Source organism: Lasioglossum baleicum, chromosome 19 (assembly GCF_051020765.1).
Source record: "Lasioglossum baleicum chromosome 19, iyLasBale1, whole genome shotgun sequence".
In the NCBI taxonomy this organism is placed as follows: domain Eukaryota; kingdom Metazoa; phylum Arthropoda; class Insecta; order Hymenoptera; family Halictidae; genus Lasioglossum; species Lasioglossum baleicum.
In genome coordinates, this window is record NC_134947.1 from 6,615,813 (window position 1) to 6,638,705 (window position 22,893).

The following is a 22,893-nucleotide window of genomic DNA, read 5'->3' on the forward strand; positions in this document are numbered from 1 at the left end:
TGGTTGCAGCTTTATATTACAAACAGCGGATTTCAAAATAAAAAAGCCAGGATATTGCAATTGTACAATTCTCAATTAAATTCGACATTTCTCGGCATCGATGAATCCAGCGTAATGCACAAACAGCTGAATTTTAAATACAAGTCAGAATTTCAATTTTTTAATTAAATTCAATACTTCTTTGCGTCCGTGGTTCTAGCGTTATGTACAAAGAGCTGTTTTTAAAATACAAGTCACAATTGCAATTGTAAAATTCGTTATTAAATTCGAAACTTGTGCGCTTTGATGGTTTTTTTTTCTAACGTTATATACAAACAGCTGATTTTAAAATGCAACAAGTGAGAATTGCAATTTTTTAAATATATTCGAAACTTCTGCTCATCGATGGTTGCAGCGTTATCAACAACCAGCTGTTTTTAAAATACAAGTCACAATTGCAATTGCATAATTCTTAATTAAATTCGAAACATCTTTGCACCGACTGTTGCAGCGTTATGCACAAACAGCTGATTTCAAAATAGAAGCCAAAATATTGCAATTGTAAAATTCTCAATTAAATTCGACATTTCTCGGGGCATCGATGGTTCCAGCGTTATGGACAAACAGCTGATTTTAAAATACAAGTTAGAATTGCAATTTTTTAAATAAATTCGAAACTTCTTCTCATCGATGGTTGCAGCTTTATGTACAAACAGCGGATTTCAAAATAAAAAAGCCAGGATATTGCAATTGTACAATTCTCAATTAAATTCGACATTTCTCGGCATCGATGAATCCAGCGTTATGCACAAACAGCTGAATTTTAAATACAAGTCAGAATTTCAATTTTTTAATTAAATTCAATACTTCTTTGCATCCGTGGTTCTAGCGTTATGTACAAAGAGCTGTTTTTAAAATACAAGTCACAATTGCAATTGTAAAATTCGTTATTAAATTCGAAACTTGTGCGCTTTGATGGTTTTTTTTTTCTAACGTTATATACAAACAGCTGATTTTAAAATGCAACAAGTGAGAATTGCAATTTTTTAAATATATTCGAAACTTCTGCTCATCGATGGTTGCAGCGTTATCAAAAACCAGCTGTTTTTAAAATACAAGTCACAATTGCAATTGCATAATTCTTAATTAAATTCGAAACATCTTTGCACCGACTGTTGCAGCGTTATGCACAAACAGCTGATTTTAAAATAAAAAAGCCAGGATATTGCAATTGTACAATTCTCAATTAAATTCGACATTTCTCGGCATCGATGAATCCAGCGTTATGCACAAACAGCTGATTTTAAAATACAAGTTAGAATCGCAATTTTTTAAATAAATTCGAAACTTCTTCTCATCGATGGTTGCAGCTTTATGTACAAACAGCGGATTTCAAAATAAAAAAGCCAGGATATTGCAATTGTACAATTCTCAATTAAATTCGACATTTCTCGGCATCGATGAATCCAGCGTTATGCACAAACAGCTGAATTTTAAATACAAGTCAGAATTGCAATTTTTTAAATAAATTCGAAACTTCTGCTCATCGATGGTTGCAGCTTTATGTACGAACAGCGGATTTAAAAATAAAAAATCACAATCGCCATTGTAAAATTCTCAATATTATCGATGGTTCCAGCGTTATGCACAAACGCTGGTGTTAAAATACAAGTCAGAATTGCAATTTTCTAATTAAATTCGATACTTTTTCACATCCGTGGTTCTAGCGTTATGCGCAAACAGCTGATTTTAAAATATCGGGTTGGCAAGAAAGTAATGTCGGTATTTTAAGGTGAAATGAAACCGAATTTCTTTATTCAAACGATGAACTTTAATCAATAATATATTTTCTTATTTATTCTTTTTTGCAGAAGGTCATCGAACAAAAGGGAAAATATCGTATTCATTAAAATTCATTGAACGTATACAAAAATTGGGCTCCATTTCACCTTAAAATACCGAAATTACTTTCTCGCCAACCCAACACAACAAGTCAGAATTGCAATTGTAAAATTCGTAATTAAATTCGAAACTTGTGCGCTTTGATTTTTCTAGCGTTATGCACAAACAGCTGATTTTAAAATACAACAAGTCAGAATTGCAATTGTAACGTTCTTAATTAAATTCGAAACATCTCCGCACCGATGGTTGCAGCGTTATGCACAAACAGCTGAATATAAAATACAAGTCAGAATTGCAATTTTTTAATTAAATTCGACACTTCTGCTCATCAATGGTTGCAGCGTTATTTACAAACAGTTGATTTCAAAATAAAAGTCAGGATATTGCAATTGTACAATTCTCAATTAAATTCGACATTTCTCGGCATCGATGGTTCCAGCGTTATGGACAAACAGCTGAATTTTAAATACAAGTCAGAATTGCAATTTTTTAAATAAATTCGAAACTTCTGCTCATCGATGGTTGCAGCTTTAGGTACGAACAGCGGATTTAAAAATAAAAAATCACGATCGCCATTGTAAAATTCTCAATATTATCGATGGTTCCAGCGTTATGCACAAACGCTGGTGTTAAAATACAAGTCAGAATTGCAATTTTCTAATTAAATTCGATACTTTTTCACATCCGTGGTTCTAGCGTTATGCGCAAACAGCTGAATTTAAAATATCGGGTTGGCAAGAAAGTAATGTCGGTATTTTAAGGTGAAATGAAACCGAATTTCTTTATCCAAACGATGAACTTTAATCAATAATATATTTTCTTATTTATTCTTTTTTGCAAAAGATCATCGAACAAAAGGGAAAATATCGTATTCATTAAAATTCATTGCTCGTATAAAAAAATTGGGCTCCATTTCACCTTAAAATACCGAAATTACTTTCTCGCCAACCCAACACAACAAGTCAGAATTGCAATTGTAAAATTCGTAATTAAATTCGAAACTTGTGCGCTTTGATTTTTCTAGCGTTATGCACAAACAGCTGATTTTAAAATACAAGTCACAATTGCAATTTTTTAATTAAATTCGACACTTCTGCTCATCAATGGTTGCAGCGTTATTTACAAACAGTTGATTTCAAAATAAAAGTCAGGATATTGCAATTGTAAAATTCTCAATTAAATTCGACATTTCTCAGCATCGATGATTCCAGCGTTATCAACAACCAGCTGATTTTAAAATACAAGTCAGAATTGCAATTGTAAAATTCGTAATTAAATTCGAAACATCTCCGCACCGATGGTTGCAGCGTTATGCACGAACAGCTGAATATAAAATACAAGTCAGAATTGCAATTTTTTAATTAAATTCGACACTTCTGCTCATCAATGGTTGCAGCGTTATTTACAAACAGTTGATTTCAAAATAAAAGTCAGGACATTGCAATTGTAAAATTCTCAATTAAATTCGACATTTCTCGGCATCGATGATTCCAGCGTTATCAACAACCAGCTGATTTTAAAATACAAGTCAGAATTGCAATTGTAAAATTCGTAATTAAATTCGATACTTCTTCGCACCCCTGGTTCTAGCGTTACGTACACAAACAGCTGATTTTAAAATACAAGTCAGAATTGCAATTGCAAAATTATTAATTAATTTCGAAACATCTTTGCACCGATTGTTGCAGCGTTACGCACAAACAGCTGATTTTAAAATACAAGTCAGAATTGCAATTGTAAAGTTCTTAATTAAATTCGACACTTCACTCCGGAGGATAAAAATGGTTAGCACCGGTTGCAGGATACTGGAACCAAATGAATATCCGTTTCAAATTCATTTAATCCTTGCACCGTTCTATACATAATATTTCAAATTCTGATCTCTACACCGAGAAAAAAAAAGTAGTTACTTCAATAGCACGCGTGTCATTGTAATTTTTTTACTTCGATAAATAGCAATGTACTCTTTTCAATAGTATGAAATTTAGAAGCAAATTGTGATGTATTTGAATTGTCTATCATGAAATGATGGAAAATATTATTCGATTCAATACCGTACATTATTATTCGTAATATTTCTCTTTTTCCTTCGATCAGATATGTTGTTAAAAAAATTTGAGAAATGTATTGGATTTATACTGGAATTGGTTTCAGGCCATATCGTATTTTTTTGAAAACATTGATGGTCAAGCTATACGCTTATACGATTGGCGGAAATGAGTTTTGCTATTGAAATTCAATAGTATTAAATATTAAAATAAGTTCATATGATCACTATTCAATAGTACATCTTATTGAATCAACATATATATTGTTTTTTGTTTCGACAGGATTTTTTTCTCACAATCAGTGTACTGCATAGAATCCTCATTGTGTATAAAAGGTTTGAAAGATGCGATCTCTGCGTAGATAATTGGAGAGAAAGTTCTCGGTATGAATAAATAAACACTCACCGAGATCCATGGGGTAGAGCCAGCTGTTGATGTCGAGGATCAGGTCCATCTTGAAGGACTCGGACTCGCAATGGAGCCTGCTCACTGCATCCCATCATGATCGATCCGCGCGCGCCACCGGAGGAACCGGAAAAACAAGCAAATGGAAGACGTGATCGTTAGACGTCGTCTTTCGGAAAGATGTATCTGGCGGAAAGTAGACTGGCGGCGGTTTGTTCGCGTGGCCGAAAAAAAGAGGAGAATGAAAAACAAAGAAGTAGGAAGAGGTGGTGAAGGAGGAGGAGGAGGAGGAGGAGGAGGAAGAAGGCCGTGGGTCACGTGGTGCAACGTGACTCATAGATCGTCGTAAGGTGCCCCAATCGCGCGTGTTCGATTGGAGGCGGGGAGGAGAAAATGTGAATTTTTTTACAGGCCTCCACGAAACACGACGCAGCCGTGCTACTTGACGGTCGGCCACCGGCTGCTTGACGTCACTGTCAGTCGGCCAATCGCATTTCATTCGCGCTACGAATTTATCGCCGTGTCGACACTCGCGGAACTCACCCACACTCGCCGCTCGAGAGCTCGCACGTTCGGAAATGCGCACTCGTTCGCATACAGGGTGATCGGGAAACGGTGATCGAACTGTGTTCGACGAGAATTCCGATTTTGTTCTAATCTTAAGAACATTTATTATTAGACTGCGAATGTTTTTATGCAATTTTCAATTTTTCTAGGCAATTTTCCAGAAAGTGGAATCACGTAAAATGTTATTTCCAGTGGTAGTCGCCTTTGTAGATCAGTGTTGGGCAAATTTTATTTTAAATAATAAATAAACGTGTGATTTTAATTGCAAATAGTAACTAATCTTTTTATTTAAATAGATTCTCATTTCCTATTTGCAAATAAAAGATTTAGTATTTGGATTGAAGTGGAAATCAAATAGTTTTTGGTCTTCTCTTACTTTTTGTATTTTTTTATACAATGAATACGTGCGCGTTTTTTGTCTGCTAGAGCAACCTCTTCAGGTATACTAGCTGCCTATAAAAAAATACAATTTAATTTATTATTTGTCGATACAAATAATAATTGAAATTGTACTTGCAAATAACAATTAACTGTATTATTTTAAATAATTCATTACTAGACTGCGAATGTTTATGCAATTTTCAATTTTTCTAAGCAATTTTCAGAAAGTGGAAACACGTAAAATGTTATTTTCGGTGGTATATCAGTGTTGGGCAAATTTTATTTTAAATAATAAATAAACGTGTGATTTTAATTGCAAATAATAACCAAATTTTTTATTTAAATATAGATTCTCATTTCCTATTTGCAAATAAAAGATTATTTAGTATTTGAATTGAAGTGGGGAAATCAAATAAATAGTTTTTGGTCTACTCTTAGTTTTTGTATTTTTTTTATACAATGAACACGTGCGCGTTTTTTGTATGCTAGAGCAACCTCTTCAGGTATACTAGCTGCCTATAAAAAAATACAATTTGATTTATTATTTGTTGATACAAATAATAATTGAAATTGTACTTGCAAATAACAATTAACTGTATTATTTTAAATAATTCATTACTAGACTGCGAATGTTTTTATGCAATTTTCAATTTTTCTAGGCAATTTTCAGAAAGTGGAATCACGTAAAATGTTATTTCCAGTGGTAGTCGCCTTTGTAGATCAGTGTTGGGCAAATTTTATTTTAAATAATAAATAAACGTGTGATTTTAATTGCAAATAATAACTAAACTTTTTATTTAAATATAGATTCTCATTTCCTATATTTGCAAATAAAAGATTATTTAGTATTTGGATTGAAGTGGAAATCGAATAAATAGTTTTTGGTCTTCTCTTACTTTTTGTATTTTTTTATACAAAGAACACGTGCCTAGCTGCCTATAAAAAAATACAATTTAATTTATTATTTGTCGATACAAATAATAATTGAAATTGCACTTGTAAATAACAATTAACTGTATTATTTTAAATAATTTATTTAGACTTGCTCAAATAATAAATTATTGTTGCTTTTTATTTGAATATCCAAATAACAACTAACTTGTTATTCAAATTGTTATTTAAATAAATTTATTTATTGCCCAACACAGTCTGAGATTAGTAAAAATCGTACTAAATTCTGTGGAATGTTATTTTCTAAAATTTCTCGAAAATTATTTCAAGCCATAAATGCAGTCTATTCATTGTATTCCCATATAATATGGTAGGAGGGTTTAATCAGAATTAAGGGGGTGCATTTCTCGATAATGCATGCGACGGGCTTTTTCAGTAGTCAAAAGCGTTAGATAAGAGATCAATCTTGGCTGCAGACGCCCCCAAATTTCCTATTTGTATGTTTACGAGGCGTAATTTGCATTATTCGGAAGCATAAAGTTGCGCAAGTAGCTATTTTCATAAAGTTGATTCAAATGACGCCTCGCAAACGACGTTTCGAGGGCGACTGCGGCCGAGAGTGATCTTTTATCTAGCGCATTTGACTAATAAAAAATCTCATCTTTCAATCCCGCACCCTTGCAATCCTGGAAACGAGTCTACCCCCTAAGAAGGCAATCATTATGACGATTATTACTAGACAGCGGATCTTTATGCAAAAAGAACATTTTCCAGCTGATTCGCAAACAACTGGAGTGAAATAGAAATTTATTTTCATTGCAAGGGTGCAAGTCGCGTCGTCGCATTTCTCGATAATGCTAAAAAATCCTATTTTAAGGCTGCGCGAGTAGCTATTTTCATAAAGCTGCGACAGCAACATGCTGCCGAATATAATGCAAATTACGCCTTCCAAACGTGAAAATAGGACTTTTGAGGGCGACTGCGGCCTAAGTGATCTTATATCTAGTGCCTGTAACTACTAAAAACCCCATCTTTCAATCCCGCACCCTTGCAATCCTGGAAACGAGTCTACCCCCTAAGAAGGCAATCATTATGACGATTATTACTAGACAGCGGATCTTTATGCAAAAAGAACATTTTCCAGCTGATTCGCAAACAACTGGAGTGAAATAGAAATTTACTTTCATTGCAAGGGTGCAAGTCGCGTCGTCGCATTTCTCGATAATGCTAAAAAATCCTATTTTAAGGCTGCGCGAGTAGCTATTTTCATAAAGCTGCGACAGCAACATGCTGCCGAATATAATGCAAATTACACCTTCCAAACGTGAAAATAGGACTTTTGAGGGCGACTGCGGCCTAAGTGATCTTATATCTAGTGCCTGTAACTACTAAAAACCCCATCTTTCAATCCCGCACCCTTGCAATCCTGGAAACGAGTCTACCCCCTAAGAAGGCAATCATTATGACGATTATTACTAGACAGCGGATCTTTATGCAAAAAGAACATTTTCCAGCTGATTCGCAAACAACTGGAGTGAAATAGAAATTTATTTTCATTGCAAGGGTGCAAGTCGCGTCGTCGCATTTCTCGATAATGCTAAAAAATCCTATTTTAAGGCTGCGCGAGTAGCTATTTTCATAAAGCTGCGACAGCAACATGCTGCCGAATATAATGCAAATTACGCCTTCCAAACGTGAAAATAGGACTTTTGAGGGCGACTGCGGCCTAAGTGATCTTATATCTAGTGCCTGTAACTACTAAAAACCCCATCTTTCAATCCCGCACCCTTGCAATCCTGGAAACGAGTCTACCCCCTAAGAAGGCAATCATTATGACGATTATTACTAGACAGCGGATCTTTATGCAAAAAGAACATTTTCCAGCTGATTCGCAAACAACTGGAGTGAAATAGAAATTTACTTTCATTGCAAGGGTGCAAGTCGCGTCGTCGCATTTCTCGATAATGCTAAAAAATCCTATTTTAAGGCTGCGCGAGTAGCTATTTTCATAAAGCTGCGACAGCAACATGCTGCCGAATATAATGCAAATTACACCTTCCAAACGTGAAAATAGGACTTTTGAGGGCGACTGCGGCCTAAGTGATCTTATATCTAGTGCCTGTAACTACTAAAAACCCCATCATTGAATCCCGCAACCCTTGCAATCCTGGATACGAGTCTACCCCCTTAGGAACACTCGTTATATTCAAATTTAATATAGGAGGAGGATTAAATCACAGTAAAACCACTGAATGGAAACTCCGTGAGTAAGCTAACGTCGACTAGATGAATAAATATCGCAGGTCGATTGACACGGTATAATTAAGACCTCGCATATTGTGCATTTATAGAACAATATAAATACAACGCCGCGTCGAGATTTTGTACCTCGCCGCAAGCTTTAGAAATCGATTTACTAATAGTTCAGTATAATTCGTCGTTCTATGATAACGCCAAATGATCTGCACCAGGAACTTTTCTACAACCGGTCAAAATGACCCGTTCCAGATTTTTTATTTTACAATCATTGATACAGTGAAAATCAGGGACCCTAACTGTTATAACCGGAAAGGAAAAAAGTCATGGAATAACAAGTATTTCATCGACTAAAATCGTGTTGGTTACAAGATAAGGATTATAAGTAGACTTGCGGATCTTTATGCAAAATAAAAAATGTTTACATTATTTACAAGGCACAGGTGCCAAATAGAAAATTGTTTCATCATGTAATCAGCTTATTAAATTGAATCTAATACACTGATGTCCTTAAATCTTTTTAATGTGACCACTGCTTTAAATTGTGCGTAGCCATTTTTATCACGAATGCATAAAATCCGCAGTCTAACGATAATAATTGCCTAAGAACTGACATTCAACAATTGAATTGTTATTATATTTTTTATTGTTAGTACTATGTTTCGCTTCAATCGCACTTTCTCTGCGAGTCCACCCCATAATTGCTTCAAGAGAATACTAATTCCAGAAATAAAAATTTTCCACCGGAGTGTCCACAAACTGGAGCAACATACAAATTTATTTTCTGTCTCAATATGTTCAGCTGGTGGAAAATAATACACACAACAGTATATTTAAATTCTTCTAATGTCTTCGCCGATTTAAATCACACCTACTCAATTTTCCCACAAATGCATAAAATCCGCAGTCTAACGATAATTGCCTAATAATTGAAATTCAACAATTGAATTGCTATTCTTTTTTTTATTGTTAGTTCTATGTTTCGCTTCAATCGCATTTTTTCTGCGAGTCCACCCCATAATTGCTTCAAGAGAATACTAATTCTAGAAATAAAAATTTTCCACAGGAGTTTCCACAAACTGGAGCGACATACAAATTTATTTTCTGTCTCAATATGTTCAGCTGGTGGAAAATAATATAACAGTATATTTAAATTCTTCTAACACTATCGCTGTTTTAAATCACACCTATTAAATTTTCCCACAAATGCATAAAATCCGCAGTCTAATGATAATTGCCTAAGAATTGGAATTCAACAATTGAATTGTTATTTTGTTTATTGTTAGTTCTATGTTTCGCTTCTATATAATTTTAGAAATAAAAATTATCCACCGGAATTTCCACAAACTGGAGCGACATACAAATTTATTTTCTGTCTCAATATGTTCAGCTGGTGGAAAATAATGTAACAGTATATATAAATTCTTCCAACATTATCGCTGTATCAAATTACACCTACTCATCGTTCCCATAAATGCATAAAACCGCTGTCTGATAATCACAAACGAGTTAATAATCAGAACAATTACAACGGCTGCTTTGTGCGCGCGTTGGAAAAAATTACGCGAACTTGATTTCGCAATGGTAGAACGTACCCATATGGCGATCGTTCGGGAGTCGCAAAGGCCAAGGGGCGAGCCTAATTTGTATGTATCGCATTGCCTACATCGAATTCGCGTGAATTAATCAAGTGTCTTTCGCCGTGACTCAGTGTACTGCCGGTGAAATATGCATGGCTGCTTTTTCGAGTCGTTCTAGCAGGGATATTCCCGAGGTAAATCTCGCGGAGAAAGCGATCCACATACGATATCTAATAATAAAAAAGAAAATCATGTCTCTCCTGTTGAACCGTGAACGTAAATCGTTTTTTTCACCCCACTGTTTTGCGAAAGAGCCCCTGTATTTGTTTGATCGGCAGTGCGCTCGACGTGGCCCGAGTAACGGGCGGGCTTCAAGCCGTAAATGTTAAAGTGGCCGACAGTTATTCCCCTCGTAGCTTCATCCAGGAAAAAGCTGCGCTTTCGATAAACATGTCTCTGTAGCCAGAAGGAGGTCTCTAGAATCGTGTTGCGCAACGAGAATTATTTCCTGTTATGGGATCGATCAAATAATTCGCTGATCCAATTATAATCCTTGTACCCAAGGCAACGAGAGAGAGGGAGAGAGAGAAGGCTCTTCGAAACCGAAAATCTAGGCAACGGGGCGGAAAGTAGGGGAGGGAAACGGGGAGAAGAGACAATGCAGCGCAAATACGCGCGGCGTAGTTGTGCCGCCGTATTTACACGGCTAATTCGCGTTTTCCGGTTGCGCAATCGTTCCTCGAAAATGTAAGAAGGAAGAGAGAGAGAGAGCCGCGTCCAATATGAATGCAGCGAAGCGGAATACGAAATCGCGACGAGGAAAATCGTTATCCCGGATGTCCCGCGGCATTCCAGACAACAAACTTGCCGCGAGAGAATCGGTGCCTCGTGTCTACCGTTCGCCAGTCACACAGCCTAGGCCGTGTTTCGTCTCGGTGATATCGAGAAACGAGGGAAATTATTTCTCATATTGAGAATACAACGATCGCGACAGTGATTTCCGATTTTAAAGTCGACTGTTCTAGCTTCACGTAAAATTGCAATTGTAATTTCTTAATTGAACTCGACACTTCTGCGCGGAGAAAACGAGGGAAAGTATTTCGATTCCGTTCGATTACTCACGGGAATCACAGCGGCGGCCGTAGGACGTCGATGGACGAGGGCGTTTAGTCGAGCCAGTGATCGTGAAGGTTCCTGCGACCGCTCCATCTTCTCAGCTGACATTCCTCGAAAACGTCCTTCCCCGGTTCCCGGATCCCGTCGTCCTCCTCTTCCTGCTCCATACTGGTTTTCCATCGATCCAACATGCGTAACAAGTCGATGAATCTGTTCTCGAGCAATCGTTTCTCCGCGTCGTCCGCCAGTTTCGACTCCATGACGTTTCTCCGGTAGCCGAGAAATAAGTCCAAAGTATGGAGAAGTAGCCCGACCGGATGACGGTCAAAGGATCCAGTGGAGAGTGATCACGGATTCCGGGTGCTGGCACACAGCGGACTGATTCGTTCTCCTCGTTGCTGACGTTGCTGCCAGCTGCTCGACTACTGTGTGCCCGATGAAGAGAGAGACCGACGACGACCTTTACGGTCGCCCGGTGGTGCGAGTTCTCCAACGAAACGCACGGAACCTGCCTCCATCCCCCACTACGTCGACTCTCACCACCCGTGACCCCTACTCCACCCCGTTGATAGCTCTACGCCAGCAGCTACCCTCCTCTGTCGCTCTTCGGGGCCGATCAGCAAAGCTCTGCCTTCTCCTTCGCTACCCCGAAATCCTCTCCCCACAACCGTGTTCCTCCACCTGTCGCACTCCAGCTCCCTCTGTGTTTTCGTTCCTCTCCTTCCCCCCGATCGGGAAAAGGTCAAGAGGGTGGCTTTCGTCGCGGCGGCTGCTGGTCCTGGCGAGCCTCCCGGTACAACCCATGTAGCCCGAGATATTTCTCCATCGGTGTTGTCCTTCACCGCGGTGAGGCGTTGCGCAACAACACCGGAAACAAATCTCTTTAACTTGCTTCTCCTGTCACAATTTCGGTTCTTTGATCGAGTGGCTGTCGCGGCTCGTCCAGCACCGCAGGATGACAATACTTCGCGAACGTGTGATGGTGCTTGCCCGACGAATTGCGAGGAACCCAGCCTCCATTCTCCCTCCCACCCTTTACCCTTCAGCTGCCCTCTCACCTTCACCGCTTCGAGAATACTCCTCTCGTCCCCCCTCTCGTCCCTTGAAATTTTCTTGCGCGTGACCGATGGGGGATGACACATTTCCCAGACTCCCGTTTCCGGCCTCTGTGTTATCCCGGTTCCTCTCGACCACCCCAAGGACATCCTCTGTCCTAGCTAAACCTTATCTCCCGGATGCCGATACTCCATTTTCGAGAGACGTGATAGGTACCAAGTGTCTATCTGTTGACCAAACGTGTACCTCGTGGACGGTTGCACGACGTACTGATCCCCTCCTGACGTTGCTACCAGCTGGTTAGACTCGTTAAAGGACACCGAAGAAAACGGGGAGGAAGAAACCAGCCGGAGCGAAAGAGACGACAACGGGTGACCTTTATGCCCGAGCCAGTAGTTCTCCAGCGAAACGCACGGGGACCTGCGGTTCTCTCTCACTCTCTGTCCCGCGCGCTCTGCGGTGTTCCTCTTCAGTTTCGCTCCAACAGTCCTGTCCTTCTCCGACCACCCTCTCTCGCTGGCAAACGTCGCCGCGTCTCTTTGTTCGGCTAACCAGCTTCTGTCCCACTCCCGCGGAAACCGCCCACGCTCGCGATCCATCCCCTTCTACACTCCCTCACCGCGCCTCTGACCTTGTCTACCTCGGAACCATTAGGAGAGGGGGTGACAATCCCTGATGCACCCCGGCGAGCAGAAAGGGATGGCAATAGATTTACCCCCACCTCACCTGGGCGGCGCTCGACAACCCTCTGACCTCCCTATCCTCCTCTCTAGTTGTTTCTCTCCGCCATCGCTCCTTCTCTCTTTCTGCGGCAGGTACACACAAGCTGATACGACGCTTCTCTCCTGCCCTCCAACCGGGTTCTTTGTCGAACCACCAATTCTCTTTCTCTTCGGAGTGGACAATGTTCCCTCTTTGTCTTTATTTGTTCTTCTTCGTTTTATAGGTGATGTTTCCTTCAGGCGCAAAGGTTATTTTGCATTCCGGCGGTTCTGCTGTTCGTAAACGGTGCTCCTCTGCTTTGTGTAGTTCGAATTGATGTTGGAACGGAAATTGTTTAACAGGAGGTGCACACCTCCACCGAGTTTGAGAGATCGAAACTGATCAGCGCGAGACGACCGTGGAACCAGAACGCAATACCGCCGCGAACCCAACCCAGCGGAGGAGGACTTTACAGATAATCCATCTGAGAAACAGGATAGCTGACCGCCTCCCCCCCGGCAAGGTCGAAAACACGTCGCCATCCTCGAGGCAGCATCCGAAGCATCGCGTCGGCCCGTTAAAAACTTCCAATCAATATCAATATCGACTCTCCACTACCCCCGAAGCACCCATGACCAATATCCCGGAGGAAAGATCCCTCTCCCCCGGCGGGCTGTCCTCGCCGCGACAACACGTACCCTCGACCGAGAGAGGGCGGACAAAAAGAGGAAAAAAGAAGAGGAACGGAGGGAGGAAGAAAGAATCGTAGTTTAAAAGAAGACCGTGTTACAGCAGGCTACGAAAATAAAAATCGGTGAGAGAGGGAGGGAAGGAAGGAAAAAGGAAGGAAGAAAAGAGGAAAGAGCCTTGACGCGATAGAGGAAGAAGCAAGAGGTCGGGTGAAGGATGGTCGGAGAGACAAGGACGGAGGCCGAAGGGATGGCGAAGAGGGTTGAGGAGTTCGGTACGAGGGCTTCCCAACTGCGCAGTGTCGCTATCCGCTATCGACCGGTTCGCAAGCGCTATAAATACTGGGCACCGGGCTCTCGCCACCCCTGGCGCACACCCCCGGTCACCCACGCGCGTCCCCGTCCACCCTCTCCTCTCCTTTCTGCTGCTCCTCGTCCACCAACACTTGTACGCCTGCAGCGATCCCCCTCCCTCGTCCTCTCGCGTAATCCTCTTGCCTCGCGAGCTGGCTAGCGGGAGCGCGCGCGCGCACACACACACGTTCAAGTCCATACCACCCCGCGGCAGAGGGGTGGGAAACCTTGACCTTCAAAAGAGCCACGGAGGGCGAGGGTGGTAGCCGCCACCTCCCGGTGACGCATCTCTCGCCCCCCAACCCCTCGACCGACCACCCCCTCCCGGCCTTGCTCGCTCTTTCCCGGTTCTTCCGTGTCGGAGCTTTTAATTCTGGCGTGCGGGAATACGCGGGCTCGCGTGTACACCCTTTTTCTTGCCCCGATACGCACCCCCCCCCCGCCTTTTTATTGCTCCGTATGCTTCTTCAGCTTTCTTTTTTATCCGTGTTTTCGTTTAAACTCTATGCGTTTTCATGGGTTTCTCCTTCCCCGACCGATTCAGGGGTTTTCGTTTCATCGATACGGTCGATGTGGAATCGATTGCGCGAGGACGACGCGTGTTTTAATTAGTCCGAGCGTAATTTTGACGGCTTTCGGGCTTCACATCGATCCGTCCCGTCCCGGATTAGGGGGTTTGTATTATTGATGGACGTATTAGGGGTAGCAGCTGAATGATTTTTGAACGAGCCATAATTCCCTGTAAGCCGAACGCGACCATCTCGATGGTAGATAGACTGTGGCTCTTGTTTCTGGGCCGAACAGGTTCTACCGGTAATAATTCATTCTGTTTTCCGGTTTCGAGGATTCTCAATGAGGAATTAGCTTCGTAGGCTTCCTCATTACAATTAGGCGCTCGAGTTATGACTGGGGTACTTAGCAGGAGAACCCGAAACATCGGGAACCCGATGAAGAGGAAGAGTCGGGTCGGGTCGGGTTCCAACGTTCTTGTTTTTACGTTTACGAGGCGTAATTTTTGCATTATTCGACAGCATGCTGTCGCAGTTTTGTGAAAATAGCTACATGTTTCCGAATAATGCAAATTACGCCTCCTAAACGTAGAAATAGGACTTTCGACGGAAATTGCGGTCTAGAGGGATCTTCTATCCAGCAGTTTTGACTACTGAGAAACCCTATCTTTGCATTATCGAGAAATGAGAAAGCGCATCCCGCACACTTGCAATCCTGAAGACGAGAGTCTACCCCCTTAAAATCATTAAGGGAGGTACAATGGGAGACAAAAGTACAAGAAATTCGAAATTCATCAATATATTGGCAATGAAAGCCATTCATCAGTATATTTTGCATTGAAAAAATTGATTAATTTAAAAAGCTTTCGTTTAATTAGTGAATTCTATGTTATACTTATTTTTATTTATCTTTATTATTTATCTATTATCAAGATAATAAACACAGTTCTTTCAAATAATTCTAAAATAAAATAACAAGTTATTCGAAAAATTCTAAAATAACAAGTTATTCGAACAATTCTAAAATAACATGTTATTCGAATATTGTGAAATAATACACCATGCAATTTCAAATAATTCTAAAATAAAATAACATGTTCCAAATAATTCTAAAATAAAATAACATGTTCTTTCAAATCATTCTAAAAAATAACACGTTCTAAATAATTCTAAAATAAAATAACATATTCTTTCAAATAATTCTATAAAATAACATGTTTCAAATAATTCTAAATAATAACATGTTGTTTCAAATAATTCTAAAATAAAATAGCATGTTCTTTCAAATAATTCTAAAAAATAACATGTTGTTTCAAATAATTCTAAAATAAAATAACATGTTCTTTCAAATAATTCTAAAAAATAACATGTTGTTTCAAATAATTCTAAAATAAAGTAACATATTCTCTTTCAAATAATTCTAAAAAATAACATGTTTCAAATAATTCTAAAATAAGATAACATGTTTTTCAAATAATTCTAAAAAATAACATGTTCCAAATAATTCTAAAATAAAATACCATGTTCTTTCAACTAATTCTAAAAACTAACATGGTGTTCCAAATAGTTTTAAAATAAAATAACATGTGTCCTTTCAAATAATTCTAAAAACTAACATGGTGTTCCAAATAGCTCTAAAATAAAATAACATGTTCTTTCAAATAATTCTAAAAAATAACATGTTGTTTCAAATAATTCTAAAATAAAGTAACATATTCTCTTTCAAATAATTCTAAAAAATAACATGTTTCAAATAATTCTAAAATAAGATAACATGTTTTTCAAATAATTCTAAAAAATAACATGTTCCAAATAATTCTAAAATAAAATACCATGTTCTTTCAACTAATTCTAAAAACTAACATGGTGTTCCAAATAGCTCTAAAATAAAATAACATGTTCTTTTAAATAATTCTAAAAAATAACATGTTATTCTAAATAATTCTAAAATAAAATAACATGTCCTTTCAAATAATTCTAAAATAAAATAACATGTTCTTTCAAATAATTCTATAAAATAACATGTTGTTTCAAATAATTCTAAAATAAAATAAGTTATTCTCGAACAATTCTAAAATAACAAGTTATTCGAACAGTTCTAAACTAACATGTTATTCGAATATTGTGAAGTAAAATACCATGCAATTTCAAATAATTCTAGAAAATAACATATTGTTCCAAATAATTCTAAAATAAAATAACATGTTACTTGAGACGATATTTCAAACAATGTGATCTCCAAGACTGTCGCTAACGTGTTGAGAATCGTTCTAGACTTGCAGAACAGCCGTCCCACAGGATAGACAGCGAATCGATAGGTCATCTTTAAAAGAGACTGCATATTCTCGAAACACACATTAATAGATCCGAACACGGAGCTCGTTGCGATCGATTTAATAAAAGAACTGGGCGTGCATCGAGCCGAACACTCGTCAGCCGAATCAACGATCAGCGAAGCCACTCTCGATGAACCGAAGGTCGCGCGGCACGTAACGAATCGCGACGTACTTCCTCCTCTTCAGGGTCGATTCGAATCGCAAGCCCCCGCGCCAAGGACGCTCCAAAGTTTTTTTAATTAGAGGCTACGACTTTCGCCGATAATTAAATATTAATGGCAAGGCAAAAAAGAAACACACGGAGCAAAGGTGAACCGAGAGACTGGTCTAGGAGAGAGAGTTCCCCAATAAAAATCTCTTCAGCCCTTGGCGGACCTCTCGGCCGCGCACCTGTCGGCGCACAAACTCTTCATTTGAAGTTTTAATAAAGCTCGATGGGCCAGCGAGGGAATTAAAAGAATCTTTGGCCGCGAAGGTTCACAGACTCGCTTAATTGCCACTAGAACGTTGGTTTACATCGACGTGGAAATAGGGTCTGTACATAATGCGACGACGAAAAACGACGAATTCGTCGCGTCCGTATAAAATTTTTCCACCGTAACTGTCGCGGCTCGATTCCGTTCAGCGAACGCGATTACATACAATGGAAAAATGCGCATAAATTAACCGAGAGAGAGAGAACTTTCTGCACATCGCGTGCGTAATTTCGAGAGCAGAAATTGAACGGAACCGGGCTGCTCTCCCAGCGAATTGCGTCGATGTTGAAAATATTCACCGCTGCGATGGCACACAGGGTCGAACATGTCGCGAATAGGGTGGCTCTTATTCACCCTTGTCGACAATTTTTGTTCCGAATAATTAAAAAAGAAAAATCTGCGCAACGTTTCTGTGGAAACGTGCCCCAAATAAGTTATCCATTCAAAATTAATGCTCATGAAATCGTTTTTCTCGGATATCTTCTAAACTATTTACCGCGTCGAGAAACATGGTAAACAAAATCTGTAGATCTGGACAGACCGCGGCTTGTATGTCCTATTACGTTTTTTCGTAAAACGAACGGTTTTCGAGAAAATTGAGAGAAACGACGGACCAAGATTCCAAAATTTCGATCTGAAATTTGACAATACATGTGTGGTTTCATTATCTTTTATCCATAATTTATTAACTTCCCGATTTTATAGGGAAGTTATTGTAATGACCCCGAAAATCGCAAATCGATTTTTTTAGCAGATCTTCACGTTTCATGGTCATTGCAGTCATTTTAGACTATTTTCAGCAAAATGTTCGTATGTGTGTGTGTGTGTGTGTGTGTGCGTATGTCCGTTTCTATATAATCAAATTTTTCGTTAACGTTTTCAGAAAAAGTAACAACGCGATCAGGATGATGAATGATGCAATCGATATGCCCCGCTGTAATTTAGAGCTGATTAGATTTTGGTCCATTTTGGTCAAGTAGTTTTTTTCGAAAGAAGTTTATTCAACAATGCAATTTATACGAGAGAACGGAAAGTTTCCACCGAAGAAACAAACGTAATTACACAAAAAAATTTTTTTTGTACCTTATGATGATGTTTCCGCTTACAATAATCGAAAATTATCCCAATGCAAGAGTGAGTTAATCATCTCTACTCCCGAGAATACAGTTTCAAAGAATATCGATGAAAGTACAATAAAAAATTTATATTACAATCTTTAAAAAAACAATCAGTTCAAAACGAACTATTAACTGAGATTAAATTGAAAATTAATATAAACTATATGATAATTATTAATAACATTGATGTTGAAAACGGATTGGTTAATGGAGCACACATGCGGAATATTAAAATTTATTACTTTTCAAGAAAATACTAAAATTCCGTCTATATTGTGGTTAGATTTTCAATTGGCCAGAGTAGGAGTGAAAGTAAGAACTCGTTATCGTGATTATACGAAAAATGCAAATATTCATCAAAATTTAACACCAATAATAAAAATCTGGAATCAAGTAAATATGCCGAGTGAGGAAAAATATCAAATCACACGTAGTCAATTTCCAGTGGTTCCTGCTGAAGCGATTACGATTCATAAAAGTCAGGGACAAACATACGAGAAAGTATGTTTGGATTTTAAAAAATCAGAAAGGCGAACTTTACAAATGTTGTATGTAGCACTGAGCAGAGTTTCAAAATTGAGCAGTTTATATATTTTGGGACAATTTAAATTAACAGTATCGAAGAAATCCAAGATCAATACTGCAAACCCGGATAATGAGAAGTTGTATCGTTTGCGAAAAACTAATTAAGACAATTTATTTTGCAACATTAGTATGCTATAACAAGGAACCAAGCGAGCAACGAGCCTGCGATGTTCGTTTAATGCGACGCCACATAGCAAACATTTTGATAAGTACAAAACTATTGAATTTACCTGAAAACGTATAATCTTCTTAAAATGTACACTTAATAATGATAATAATATACTACAACTAACTAATCGGGAAGTTCTTTGTGTGACACTTGGAGAGTCACACACCAAATAACATCCGTAACACCCCTCTAGTTTATTTTTAATTTCAGATTATTTTGCAGAATTCCATACACATTTCTTTTATGCCAAACTGCGTTTAGAAAATTCCAGGGACCCTAACTGTTATAACGAAAAAGAAAAAAAGTCATGGAATAACAAGTATTTCATCGACTAAAATCGTATTGGTTACAAATAAGGATTATAATTTTAGAATAACTGTTATTTTTTGCAAATTCCTTTTTTTAATTTTAATTTTTACCGATTCTAGTCCGCCTAATAACAAGAAAACTTCGAGCGGTCGGTACTGCACAACTCTCCCCTAAGTAAACTAATTGCTCTAGCTCCCGAAAAAAGTTTGATTCGTATAGTCCAATATGAAAATATCATAGTTATCGCTTTTTTTAGAGCGTCCGAATATTAATGGAGTCACTGTATATCCACGGGCGAATCCACCGACCGAAAACGGTGTGCGGACCACGTCGTTAATACCTCATCGAGGGACAATCGGTATGAATAATCCCGTGGCGCTTGAGAGTTCGCTGCTGACCGCGATTTCGCATAAATCTCATTTCTGGTGAAGCAGAAAGGCTTGCACGAAAATAAATTCGTCCGTCGGACAGGCCCGACCATTCGTAAAAGATACAAAGAGACCGGAATCGGCGAAACGAGATAGAAGCAGAGAGAGAGAGAGAGAGGGAGAGCTCGTGCGAAAAGAGAGGACCAAAACGTTCGTTCACGTTTTTTCCCCCGTTCCCTCCGCCGCTCCGTTGAGACAAAGGGGTACTCTGAGAGAAAGAGGATGTAGCAAGGGTGAACACGACGATGGGCGTTCCAATGTCACGGTATTTCGAAGCGTTGCGCAATCCCCCCGGTTCTCGTGCGATCGCGTCGCCGACTGCTTCTTCTTCTTCTTCCTCGGTTTGTCAGCTGGTCTCAAGGTCGACTGGTAAACCAGACCGGTCCGCCGAAGCAATCTCCTATTCGAGGAGGCCGGGACCCTCGCGCGCCAAACACTTCCAGATTAGAAGAACGATCTTGCGAGGTCTACCGAAACGGGTTCTCTCCGCCATCAACGAATCCCAATATTTTCTCGCGACTTTCGTTTGGTACGAGATTGACACTACAGTGGCCGAAATTTCTATAAAGTCACTGCGTTTTGTGCCCGTGCGAAATCAATACGGGCCGGTTTATGTATTTCTTTAAGAAATACAACAACAAAAAATACGTCGTATTTTTGTCCAGAAGAATTTCAAAGTTGTTGCACACGTATTGTTGTTACTGGGAGCACCAATTCTGCTCGAAATTGTGCTGCATTTTTCCTTTCCTTAGCTGCAGACCTCATTAATATTGAATGTTGTCTCTTTGACTATTTTTTATTACTACCTTTAAGATGATTTTTTCCGTAATTTTCACGTAAATTGATATTGTTAGGATATACCGATGTGCGCTGTATGCGAGTGCTGCCCCCATAGGGTATTGTGTGAAAACATTCGTTCGCAGCGTGTGGGCTCTCGTCGTGTCGTGTACGCATCAGGTATAGAGAAGTTACATCAAATATATATTCACAGATATTTATCCTGCAAAGTGTGTGTTATTTCAACCTTACTGCCACGATCCATCCCTGACAGATATAATTATTAATCACGATATATGACCGATTAGTTTTCTTAGCAATTGCGTGCTTAGAGCAGCCCATATCTTTATAAGCATCGATTGGTTGATCGAATGAATAATCTAATAACGTAACAATTATTTCACATTACTGATACAATGCTAAGTGTTAATAGGTCGCAACAATAATGTTCTTAAATATATTTAATAATGTAATAATAGTGTTTTTACTGTTTCAAATTACACCAACTCGTTTTTGTCATAAAGGCGAAACTCGTTTACAGCGTTTCACCTCGGAGCGTGACGGATCAGACTCGTTCGCTGCATAAAGCCGCTTCGATTGTGTGCCAACTTTGCGCGATACTTTTTCACGGTTTTATATCTACCCAGTTAATTTCTTCAGAAATGCAATGAGTCGCAGTGTTCATTAATTATACGCGAACTGAGGGTATCGATAAAATCATTTGAAAATATACTTCGCTGCTCGAAGAAGTTTTCTTCCAACCTAGAATATTTCCTTTCTACACCATTTTTTTCATTTTATGAACATTAAACTGATGAAATTTATCCACGCAGTACTCAAACGCGTAATAATTTATTTGATATGAAATAATCTAATAACGTAACAATTATTTCATATTACTGATACAATGCTAAGTGTTAATAGGTCGCAACAATAATGTTTTTAAATATATTTAATAATGTAATAATAGTGTTTTTACTGTTTCAAATTACACCAACTCGTTTTTGTCATAAAGGCGAAACTCGTTTACAGCGTTTCACCTCGGAGCGTGACGGATCAGACTCGTTCGCTGCATAAAGCCGCTTCGATGGTGTGCCAACTTTGCGCGATACTTTTTCACGGTTTCATATCTACCCAGTTAATTTCTTCAGAAATGCAATTAGTCGCAGTGTTCATTAATTATTCGCGAACTGGGGGTATCGATAAAATCATTTGAAAATATACTTCGCTGCTCGAAGAAGTTTTCTTCTAACCTAGAATATTTCGATTCTACACCATTTTTTTTCATTTTATGAACATTAAACTCATGTAATTTATCCACGCAATACTCAAACGCGTAATAATTTATTTGATGTGAAATAATCTAATAACGTAACAATTATTTCATATTACTGATACAATGCTAAGTGTTAATAGATCGCAACAATAATGTTTTTAAATATGTTTAATAATGTAATAACAATGTTTCTACTGTTTCAAATTACACCAACTCGTTTTAGTCATAAAGGCGAAACTCGTTTACAGCGTTTCACCTCGGAGCGTGACGGATCAGACTCGTTCGCTGCATAAAGCCGCTTCGATTGTGTGCCAACTTTGCGCGATACTTTTTCACGGTTTCATATCTACCCAGTTAATTTCTTCAGAAATGCAATGAGTCGCAGTGTTCATTAATTATTCGCGAACTGGGGGTATCGATAAAATCATTTGAAAATATACTTCGCTGCTCGAAGAAGTTTTCTTCTAACCTAGAATATTTCGATTCTACACCATTTTTTTTCATTTTATGAACATTAAACTCATGTAATTTATCCACGCAATACTCAAACGCGTAATAATTTATTTGATGTGAAATAATCTAATAACGTAACAATTATTTCATATTACTGATACAATGCTAAGTGTTAATAGATCGCAACAATAATGTTTTTAAATATGTTTAATAATGTAATAACAATGTTTCTACTGTTTCAAATTACACCAACTCGTTTTAGTCATAAAGGCGAAACTCGTTTACAGCGTTTCACCTCGGAGCGTGACGGATCAGACTCGTTCGCTGCATAAAGCCGCTTCGATTGTGTGCCAACTTTGCGCGATACTTTTTCACGGTTTCATATCTACCCAGTTAATTTCTTCAGAAATGCAATGAGTCGCAGTGTTCATTAATTATTCGCGAACTGGGGGTATCGATAAAATCATTTAAAAATATACTTCGCTGCACACACGAAGAAGTTTTCTTCCGAAAAGTCGATTGAACTGTGAC

At 38.7% G+C, this 22,893-nt stretch overlaps 1 protein-coding gene across 1 annotated transcript in view; it reads right to left on the minus strand.

Moving 5' to 3' along the window:
• The window catches only part of Rpb8 (DNA-directed RNA polymerases I, II, and III subunit Rpb8), a 153,737-nt gene that overhangs the window by 88,057 nt on the left and 42,787 nt on the right, over window positions 1-22,893 (minus strand). Inside the window, exon 2 of the mRNA XM_076443404.1 lies at window positions 4,335-4,418. Coding sequence (XP_076299519.1) covers window positions 4,335-4,418 — 84 coding nt within the window. The remainder of the gene's footprint in view (window positions 1-4,334; window positions 4,419-22,893) is intronic.